The following is an 11,293-nucleotide window of genomic DNA, read 5'->3' on the forward strand; positions in this document are numbered from 1 at the left end:
AGGGGGTCTGAATACTTTCCGTACCCACTTCATATATATATATATATATATATATATATAGTGCTTCTAAAATACATTAAAAACAGCTCTTATAATAATTGCACCCTCCTAAGGAATTAGGTTAGGCACCATCTTTCATTTTTCTTTCTTTTTTAACTTTTGTGAGTTGTGACCCTATTTTGTACCCTATGGGAAAGTGGAAAGTGCCTTTTAATTTAAAAGAGCTTTGTGCATAATTATAAAGCGGCACTATATTGTCATGTGACCTGAACACCTTGTTCTCTTTGTTCCTCTCTATCCAGTTTGACAACATCACAGCTGAGGTGACTCAGAACACAGAAGCTCTGCAGGCAGGAAAGACAGAGCTGAACGAGCTGCGCAGGCAGAAACAATCTCTAGAAATTGACCTGCAGGCTCTGCACAATATGGTACGGTACACAAATTATCCACTTGACAAATCACTCAGCGTTCCACACAGTCAGCACTCTCACCTGGCAGACATGTCCAGCAATTAAATGATAATGAAATGAGATTGCACGAAATGTTCGATACCTGTCTCTGTGCATGCATATCATCGGAATTTACACATTATTCCTGTGCACCCAAGTGTTTTTTTTAACCATGGGAAAACAAAAGCGTTTTTTATATAATGGTTTGTTGAGATTGTGTTGTCATGATTTTTTTGGACTTAACTGAAGCACATTTCTGCACAGAAATAATCGCCAAAAAAAGCCTGAAACTTTGACATACCTACTTATTTTTTTTAAGTCTTCTATGAAAGTCTTCTATCTATCTATCTATCTATCTATCTATCTATATATATATATATAAAAATAAAAATCTGTAAGGATTTGAGGCGATTAAGTGTCAAGGATGAGTCTGGCATAGAGCTGGAATATTATATTCTTATTTTTTTATTTCATTATTTTTGTTTCGCTAGCGCAAATTGTCTTTAATATATTGTGAATCTTTTTCAATATATTCAAGACAAACTTGTTGTGAAACAAAAATAATGAAATTAAACAATATAATAAAAAATAATACAATTAATTCAATATAATAAATGTTTTAAACATTTAAAAATAAAAAAATATGTTTGTCAATTTAAAGCATTTACACAGAGGCCTTTATTTCAAAAAGTTATAAAAACTACAAAAAAAAAAAAAAAAAAAGTAAGATCATGAGAAACATACATTTAATTTTTTTTATTCTGCTTGGTGATCTGCAGATTCGGTCACTCGAAGATTCTCTGCATGAAACAGAGGCACGTTACGCACACGAAGTCAATGGGTACAACTCTCGAATCCTGCAGCTGGAGGGAGAGCTGGGACAGGTGCGCGCGCAGGTGGAGCGTCAGGCGGCCGAGTACGATGCCCTGCTCAACATCAAGTCCAAACTGGAGGCAGAGATTGCCACCTATCACCGCCTCCTGGAGGGTGTTGTTGACGACGAGGGGGACAAAAATAGGTAAGATGAAGGAGACATGAGTTTGTGAACAGTGATCAAAAAATGGATATTCCAGCTCAATGCCAGAATCATCATTGACACTTAATTGCCTCAAGTCCTTAATGAGCTGAATCAGTTTTTTTTTCTTTTAGACTGAAGCCAAATCCCATAAAAGCCCTTATAAAGATTCAAATTAGGACTGGGTAATATATCAAAGATTCACAATGTATTCAACACAATTTTGCTAATCATATAAAATTATTGGAAAAAAATTTGACAATTTTTTTTTTTAATTTGAAATACATGCGTTTTCAATGTTGACTTAAACAATGTAGCAAAATTACCATCTAAGTTGGTTAGTTCGATTCATTTCATGTATCAGATCATGCTGTCTATTTTAAAGGAATAGTTCACCCAAAAATGAAAATTTCCTGAGAATGTCCTCACCCTCAGGCCATCCAAGATGTAGATGAGTTTGTTTCTTCAAAAGAACAGATTTGGAGAAATGTAGCATTGCATCACTTGCTCAGCAATGGATCCTCTGCAGTGAATGGGTGCCGTCAGAATGAGAGTCCAAACAGCTGATAAAAACATCACAATAATCCACACTGCTCCAGTCCATCAGTTAACGTCTTGTGAAGTGAAAAACTGCATGTTTGTTAGAAACAAATCCAAGGCATTTTAACTTTAAACTGGTGCTTCTGGCCAAAATACAAGTCCATAATCCATAACACTTCCTGCAGTGAAAAACATTTGTTTAGAACTGTTTTGGACTGTTTTCACTGCAGAGGATCCATTGGTGAGCAAGTGATGTCATGCTACATTTCTCCAAATCTGTTCTGATGAAGAAAAAAATTCATCTGCATCGTGGATGGCCTGAGGATGAGTAAAGTTTTAGCACATTTTCATTTTTGGATGAACTATTCCTTTAATAAAATTCTTCAAAACACTGATTTGATGATTTGTTTCTAAAATTGGAAATCTTAACTTTCTCTGAAAATGTTTTAGTATATGCAGTTAAATACTGCTGTTTGTTCAAATGTTTTGGTCCAGTTCAGAACAAATACAAAAAGCATGTTTGTTGCACTATTATGTTGTTCCAAACCTGTATGCATTTATTTCTTCTCCGGAAAAAAAAAAAATATTTTGAAGAATGTTGGCAATCAAACATTTTCAGTTCCCATTGACTCCCATTATATTTTTGTTCATATAATATCTTCATTTATGTTCCACAGAACAAAGAAAGTCATACAGGTTTAGAATTGTCTTTTTTGGTGGACTATCCCTTTCATCTTGAAATCTCCTTGGTCACTGATTGCAACGTGCACATCACACAACATTGCTGTTTCCATACAGCATTTTCCTCTGTGAGCTGCCCATGCAAATCTAGCGTGCACAAAGCTTATCTTTCCATGGTGAAGTCACTCTGTAGTAACAAACACACGGCACAAACTCTTTCCCTACAGGCTTGTGAGAAACATGTCCCAGCAAGCATCTGTCCTTTAAAATAGACACCACTTAAAAACTTTCCCCCCTTATACACTCTTAAAAATAAAGGTGCTTCAAAAGGTTCTTCAAGCGATGCCATAGAAGAACCATTTTTTGTTCCACAAAGAACCATTCCGTCAAAGGTTCTTTAAAGAACCATCTCTTTCTTGCGTTTTTGTTATCTGAAGAACCTTATTTCGCCACAAAGAACCTTTTGGGAAACAGAAAGGTTCTTCAGATGTTAAAAGGTTCTTTATGGAACCATTTAGACAAAAAGGTTCTTCTATGGCATCGTGAAGCACCTTTATTTTTAAGAGTGTATATGCAGAAAAGCGATCACTCAGTGTGGGTTTTTCAGTGAACCCTTCTTAATGTCGATCCACCCCAGTCTTGAACATTTAGTTGCATCTTTTCCCATCAAATACCTCCCTTTGTGCCATTCTCTCATGTTTTCTCTTCCCTCCACAGAGAGGAATTTTCTTTAGAGCAGTCATTGTATGCAGGTGAGTGCCGTGATGTGTAGATTTTAGGCATCGTCAGTATGAGTTAACAAACATGCTTGCCTAACCCGCATCAAGCTTGTCTTCATACTAATCATCACTCACTGCTCTAACAAAGACGAGTAAACTGTGCTGCCCGAGCCCTCGCTGGCCAAATACACTCACATCACTCACGCTGTTTATGTTTCTCACTGCTAACCTCATGCAAATATGTTTGAAGACAATCGTCTTTACAACCTGTTGAAGAAACAAAAGGGTCATTCTACAAAACAGGTGCTATTTGTGTGCCCTTTTTAGCCACCTTTGGCTCTATTAGCATGTATATATAATAAAATTAATAAGTGAAAAAGTGGATATTTGTAGAAATATCACCATTAAATTCTCAAAGAAGGACCTTCATGACCTTGTATTGTCAAATTAAACTGTAAAACTTCACCGTTACTGTTCTAAAGACAATTATATCTTGTCATATTCTAAATATATCTATGAATATATTATAATTTGTTAATTTTGCTTGAGATGGAGCGATGCAACGTATTGAAACACATCATTTAAAAAATATTTTACAAAAACTCACATGCAAAATTACCTTCTCAAAATGCAACAGGCATCTGATTCATAGAATGACCCAAGTAATGTTTACTAGCCTATTAAAATGTTGCTTTCTCAACTAATATACACAGCAGTGTTGAACTTTGATTATTTGTTTGCTTGTAAGAGCTTCTAATGTTTAAAAAAAAAAGTCTAACTTGTTTTTGTATGCTACATAAGTGCAGACATCCCACCCTGCCAAAACCCATTTCCAGGAAATAGCCCCGGAGAACAAACACCCGTTTGTTCATTCATTAGTATTCGTGAAACGAAAGTGAAAGTGATCCAGTGTAGTCTCACGAAATAATTGGATATCTGAACGCAAGAAGTCCGGCGACGCATTGATAATATCAGGAAAACGCATTATAATAAGAGGTAAAAACGATAAAAATATGTAGGTAATACTAGGTTAAAATGTGTCTTGGCTGAACAGTTGTTATCGGATGGAAATAGGGATTCTCTCTCACACACTCGATATTGTTTAGAATTTGCGGGCAGCTGGGAGCCGCTATCATTATGCTGGAGACTCGCGGACATTCCTGGAGAGGTGGGACGTCTGTAAATGTCTTAATGAATTACTAAAGACTGACTCTAACCTCCAGCTTTCTGTCTCCAGCTCCTCTGCCTTCCGTCGGACTTAAGAAAGCCATCATCATCACGCAAGAAATAGTGGACGGAGAAGTGGTCTCTCAGAGCAAACTTGAGCAAAATCCTACTAATCACAACAACCACGTTTTTGGAGAGGAAGAGGAGTTGACAGAACAAATGGATTTAGCGATGGAACAGGCGAAAGAAGAGCAAGAGGAGTTGGCAGAACAACTGGGGTTAGCGATGGAAAAGGAGAAAGCTGAGCTACAGGAGTGGGGAGAACAACTGGAGTTAGAGATGGAAAAGGCGAAAGATGAGCAAGAGGAGTTGGCAGAACAAATGGGGTTAGCGATGGAAAAGGTTAAAGAAGAGCAAGAGGATTTGGCAGAACAACTGGGGTTAGCGATGGAGTTAGCGATGGAAAAGGAGAAAGAAGAGCAAGAGGAGTTTGGAGAACAACTGGAGTTGGCGATGGAAAAGGCGAAAGATGAGCAAGAGGAGTTGGCAGAACAACTGGGGTTAGCGATGGAAAAGGCGAAAGCTGAGCAAGAGGAGTTGGCAGAACAACTGGGGTTAGCGATGGAAAAGTTGCTAGATGAGAAAGAGGAGTTGGAAGAACTGGAGTTAGCGAAGGCAGGGGCGCCCCCAAGGGGTGGCCATAAACTCTGCCCCCCCCTGTGGCCACCCCTAGAATAATTTTGCAGTGGGTACTATTAATTTAAATGCATAATGTAAATTCATAATAGTTCACGAAGTGAACGAAAATAAAATGCAGCACCCGCTGCAGCCACGAAAAAAGATTGTAGATTGGCGCCACCAGAGTAGCTGTTTCACTGCCCTTCTAAACATTCTTTATTGTTATGAAAATAACCCAAAGCTCATGAAAATCACATACCAGTTATATACTATGGTAATCGTGTGTTTATTAGCTTCATGTTCTTGTGTAGAAACGTTTCTCTGGGTTTGCTGTGGACAGAACACAACGCGGAAGTGTAAGGGAAGCACGTCATCGGGTTATGAACGCATATTATGAGTGACAGCGAATGAGCTTCATCGGAGTCAGAACAGCTATTGCCGAAGAGAAAACATACTGAGACAGCGCTGGGAGTAGCTAATGCTCATCAGATTGTGTAAATCAGTGGAAAATGAATAGAAATTATGATGCTGTCTGAAGGAATATGAAGTAAACGTGTAAATATATCAATTTTGCTCCCAAGTATGCGCACTTTTGGACTATAAGCCCTTAATGATGCTGTTCAGTAAATCTGTGAACACAAATAAACCGCAGCAGACTAGACTGAATATGAATGCTTTTTTTTATTCTATTCAAAATACCATACATTACCGAATTATTATTTAGCAATTCTGGCATAAATTAAGAAATTACTTTCACTGCAACCGATTTTTATCATACAGTGGTCAAATATCGAAGCTGGAGTCTTTAATCTTTCTAATGATACACGGTTTGTCCAGATCAAGTAAGATTGTGATGTTTAAGCGTGCTGTGAAACAATAATAATCTGAGGCTGCCGGCAGAGGTTAAACTAAATATCGTCCTTTTGTTTGATTTAATTATTTTAAGGAAAATAACTACACTATTTAAAGAGTAATTAATTGCTAATTAAAATGATATTGTTACATTAACCAGAAACAAAGGTAAATAAGTATAACACACATTACACTAAATTCCTTTTTTTTTTTCTTTGATGTGCCACTCCAAGATTTGCTGTGGCCTCCTCTGGCTCCCCTATTAAAACTTTCTGGGGGCGCCAACAGATGTAGAACAACCGATGTAGAGGTAGATGAGTTAGTGGAGGAAAGAGAAGTAACCTGTTGAATGTGATGAGGATGAGGGAAGCTTCTCAAGATATGATTAAGGAGAACGAGTGACTTTGTACCGCTACGTCTCATCCTAATCTTACAGCATTAGTGGTTCTTCATCTCTGTCTTTCTGTCCTTCTTATTGCTCAATTTTGCTAAATTTTTCTTTGTGATGACCATGACTATTTTATCAATCTCCTGTACCACAATAAAACATGTATGAGCTTCATTTCCTTGGCTAGTGTTGTTATTTTAGAATGTAAATTACCAATCGGAAGTTTGGAGTTTTGTAAGAACTTTTGTTTTTGAAAGAAAATGATACATTCAGCACCAAAAGTGACAGCAAGACATTTATAATATTGCAAAAGATTTCTATTCATCAAAGAATGCAGGGGGCAGTTGCATAAACTTAGCCTCTATGTTAAGACAATGTCTTAAGTATGAGTTTGACCAACTAGCTGTTAGCCAAGGGGTAATCAGTCTTATTTTGGGATTCAAGTTAGACTAATGTATGCTTTTATGTAACTGAATTTTAAAAAATGACCAGTTTTAAAGAAAAAAAAATGATGACTAACTTGTAAGACTAGTCTAAACCTTATATGCAACTGGCCCCTGAACAAAAAAAAAAAAGGATCACGATTTCCACAAAAATATGAAATAGCACAACCGTTTTCAATCCGTTTGGGTCAACCGATAATAATAAGAGATGTTTCTTGAGCATATTAGAATGATTTAGGATCATGTGACACAGAAGACTGTATCAGTGATGCTGAAAATTCAGCTTTGCATCAAAGGAATAAATTACATAATAAAATATATTAAAGAGTTATTTTGAATTGTAATGATATTTCACTATATTTTTGTTTAAATAAATGCAGCCTTGGTGAGCATAAGAGACTTCTTTCAAAAACATTAAAATAATCTTACCGACCCTAAACTTTTGCATGCATACAGTCATTTTACCCCAAATAACAGACAAAGAATCTCTTATATAGAAGACGGGTTTATTCATGACCGATTCGGGATGTCCAATATTGATGCATTTGGCGCAAACAAAGAAGGCAAGAGGAAAGGGAAAATACTGCATGACTAAGGTCAATAAAACACTGTCAGACAACAGAGCTACGCAATGAAACATAAGAGCGCATCAAATAAACGTTTATCCGACATACAAATAACATTTATCCTATAAATGCAAAGCGAGAAATATATTCGTCTCCCTGTTGAGGTGCAATTTACAGGTGGAGGATCGACATCACTGGCCAGAGGTGTACGATGGAGTCCACAGATGCTGGTCTCGTGATTGCACATCATGTCCTTAACGGGAGAAGGTCTTGCCCCTGGACAGATCATGTGAGGGTTACATTCATATTCACAGGTCAAAACAGTGGAATAAATATAGCTATATACTCAATATTGCAAGAGTGTACTACAGACACATGATACCAAGAAAATGTCAAAGTGCACACATATATATATAACCAAAACAATATAACAATAAAAATAAGATTCGAAAAATATATCACTGTCTCTGAATTACAATCATTGATTCTTAAGTATTTATAGTGAAGCATGAATCTGTAACACTTAAATCAGAAGTCAGAAATCAGTAACACATTTTACAAAAAGATTCAATTCGTTAATATTAGTTAATTCATTAGGTATCATAAACTATGAATGTTCATTTCTACAATAACACCTTACAATAAGGTTCCATTTGTTAACACGACAAAATACTTTCTAAAGCATTTATTAACCTTAATGTTAATTTCAACATTTACTAATACATTTTTATTAGTACAGTCAAAAGTTGTATATGTTCATATTATTTAACGGACCTTTGCTGACATTAAACTAGCAATGAATAGTTGTATTTTTATTAATAACACTAACAAAGATGATTAAATACTGTAACAAATGCATTGTTCATTGTTAGTTAACTAATGTCACCTAATGGAACCTTTTTTTAAAGTGTTACCATTTCTATTATATATTTGTAACATCTGAAGCTGTATAAATTCCCATTAGCTAATGTATCATGAACAAACATGAATTAACAATGAACATTATTTGGAAATAAATATTAACCTATATTAATAAATGTTAAAATATAAAGTAAAAACGGTCGCTCATTGTTATTTCGAAATAACTTAATGCGTTAACTATTAATTAAAACCTACTGAAAAGTGTTATCCAGCAATCTTTAAAGTCTGATGACACAGAGAAGCACTTCACAATCCAGTCATTGTGAATTCTTTGACTACGGAGGTCATTTTTACTGTGTAAATATTAACAATCTGTTTGAGGAAAACGTCTCGTTTCTGAATTTGTAAGCACTAAATTACAACCAAGAAGTGTTTTTTATACTTAGTGAACTGTAGAGGAACAGCAGCTTGGTTATGGAAAAATAAATACAATAAAAATTCCAAAGACATTTAAAAAAAAAAATCTTATTTAAAAAAACAGAAAAAAAAAACAGTTCAACCAGCTCTGAGATGAATCACAATATTTGAATTTGATTAAAAACTGTATGACAATTGAAACAGAAAAGGCAAAACTACATAACTGTGCACTTAAATTATTTATGAACTATAATATACTGTAAGTATAGCACAATAGTTTAGAGGTTTATTGCAAAATATTAAAATCTATCATTTAAGATAGACTTTTGATTCGCAATGCATTATGGGAGTGGGTGGCTGCTGCTGAGCTTTTTCAATGGCAACAGCAGCTTCTCCAATTGGTGGATCTTTCTTCAGGATTATATGCAATGTTGACAGGAAGTCGTTAAAACTGTTTACGTTACTGTTTACGTTACTGTTTACGTTACTGTTTACGTGTGCAGTTAAACGCACACTGACATTTACGAAAAGTAATTCATCAGAGCTCACGTTAGGTATATTTCGAAAGGTTTCTAAGTTATTGATAAAAATCAATTTCTAATCTAGCAGAAAAAATGGCCTTTGATTCCAGAGAAGACGTATCTGCAGCATTTGGCCACGTTTCAGTTTAAACGAGCACAAACAGCAACCAGCTAATGTATATTTGAAAAGTACATGGTAATCTGCTCTGATATAATCAGTGGATGGTGCAACGCCTCAACGTAATTAATGAAGATTCAAACACACACTATCACAAAGTAATCTTTTGCAAGCACATGCCACTGGTTTTAAATAAAACCCAGAGATATGCACCAACATCAGCACAAATCAACCACCTCTACTGGAAAAAAGCCCATGAGAAAAAGATTTTAAGACTTGGATAACTCTGTGCGGTTTCATATAACGTGTGAAACACTACTGATTGTGAAACAGCACTTACGAAATAGTTTTCATCTCTTTCTTCTCAGCGTCCGGGCGAGCTCGGTTGAGTACCTTCAGGAAGTCCGAGGTCTTGGCCCTCATGCGAGTGTGGATGTAAGCCTAAAACCAGAGAAAACACATCTGTGAGAGTGGAAAACACCTACATTCCCAAGAATAGAGCAGTTTTCTTCACGCTGACAAATTGGTTTCATCTGGCCAAACAAAGGGCCGAATGGTTGAATGACAAGTATGCAAACTGAGAAGCACATTACTGAGCTTCTTACAAACTCAAGGGTCTTGTTTGAAGAGTGGCGTTGGGCAAAGAGGCGTTTCTCACCTTGGAGCACTTTATGTGGTAGTGCAGATAGTCCCGGAAGGTGTGGATGAGGTTGATGGTGTTGTCTCTGGTGTTGGCGTTGGTGTGTCGAGGAAACAGCACTGTTGGGAAATGATTTCAGTATTTTTATTTGAAATATAATAAGACATTCACTGTAATTGTGACACATTTGGGTAACATATAAAGTTTGGGATCAGTAAGATTTTTGATGATTTTTTTTAAAGAAGTCTCTTAATGCCCCTCGAAACAAAACAAAAAAAACGTAATATTATTACAATATAAAATAATGGGTTTCTATTTTAATATACTTTCAAATATTACTTCTTTTTACATTTACATTTAGTCATTTTGCAGACGCTTTTATCCAAGCAGAAATCATTCTAATATGCTGATTTATTATCAATGTTGGAAAACATTGTGCTGCTTAATATTTTTTTTTGTCAATAATTCAGGATTCTTTGATTAATAAAAAGTACAGCATTTACTGAAAACAGAAATCTTTTCAAACAATATGTCGTTACCATCACTTTTTTATCAATTTAACACATCCTTGCTTAATAAAAGTATTCATTTTTTTTTTTTTTTTTAAAGAAAAAAAATCCTTACCGCAAACCTTTGCATTAATAATAAATCAGCATATTAGAATGATTTCTGAAGGATCATGTGACACTGAAGACTGGAGTAATTATGATGAAAATTCAGATTTGCATCACAGGAATAAATTAGATTTGAAAGTATATTAAAATAGAAAACCATTACTTTAAATATTTAACAGTATTACAGGGCTCTACGCTTACTTTTCTTTTTAGGAGCACTTGTAATGGCATTTTTCTAACTTTATTAAAAGTATGTCATCTTTTGTGTCAAATTCAAAAATGTATATTTATAAGCTTTTTATTTTTACATTTCTAATTAAAACAATAGAATAAGAACAAGTAGAATGTTACCAATCAAATGAAATTAGTATTAACAAAATTAATTCGTACTACAGTGGTGGCACAGAAGAAGACAAAAGTGGCTTGTAGGTGTATTTTCAGATGTTTAATGATGCTCAGAGGTGGCATGAGTGCAATTAAATTCATAAATTCATGTTGAGATTAATGCTTTAAATATAACATTTTGAATATAGAAATATTAAATGATTTAAATAACTGAAATTATACTTTAAAGGGGTCATATGATGTGATTTCAAGTTTTCCTTTCTCTTTGGAGTGTTACAA

At 35.2% G+C, this 11,293-nt stretch overlaps 2 protein-coding genes across 6 annotated transcripts in view; one reads left to right on the plus strand and one right to left on the minus strand.

Annotated features, from left to right (window-relative positions):
• Positions 1-6,333, plus strand: part of LOC107688951 (keratin, type I cytoskeletal 18-like) — a 9,623-nt gene extending 3,290 nt beyond the window's left edge. Inside the window, exons 5-9 of one of the 5 annotated variants that reach the window (XM_016486801.1) lie at positions 303-428; positions 1,229-1,467; positions 3,403-3,437; positions 4,642-4,973; positions 5,094-6,333. In XM_016486801.1, the coding sequence (XP_016342287.1) occupies positions 303-428; positions 1,229-1,467; positions 3,403-3,437; positions 4,642-4,973; positions 5,094-5,309 (948 nt within the window). In that variant the 3' untranslated portion in view covers positions 5,310-6,333. Of the gene's footprint in view, positions 1-302; positions 429-1,228; positions 1,468-3,402; positions 3,438-4,641 lie in introns of all 5 variants that reach the window. The other 4 variants (XM_016486800.1, XM_016486803.1, XM_016486802.1 and 1 more) reach the window with 4 other exon arrangements.
• A 1,088-nt stretch (positions 6,334-7,421) lies between these two features.
• The window catches only part of LOC107688957 (actin-related protein 2/3 complex subunit 2-like), a 12,394-nt gene continuing 8,522 nt past the window's right edge, over positions 7,422-11,293 (minus strand). The window contains exons 4-6 of the mRNA XM_016486809.1: positions 10,074-10,174; positions 9,756-9,856; positions 7,422-7,774 (exon numbers count right to left, since the gene is read on the minus strand). Of these exons, the coding sequence (XP_016342295.1) occupies positions 7,753-7,774; positions 9,756-9,856; positions 10,074-10,174 (224 nt within the window). The 3' untranslated portion in view covers positions 7,422-7,752. The remainder of the gene's footprint in view (positions 7,775-9,755; positions 9,857-10,073; positions 10,175-11,293) is intronic.

Source organism: Sinocyclocheilus anshuiensis, unplaced genomic scaffold, assembly GCF_001515605.1.
Source record: "Sinocyclocheilus anshuiensis isolate Anshui unplaced genomic scaffold, SAMN03320099.WGS_v1.1 scaffold777, whole genome shotgun sequence".
Taxonomy (NCBI): domain Eukaryota; kingdom Metazoa; phylum Chordata; class Actinopteri; order Cypriniformes; family Cyprinidae; genus Sinocyclocheilus; species Sinocyclocheilus anshuiensis.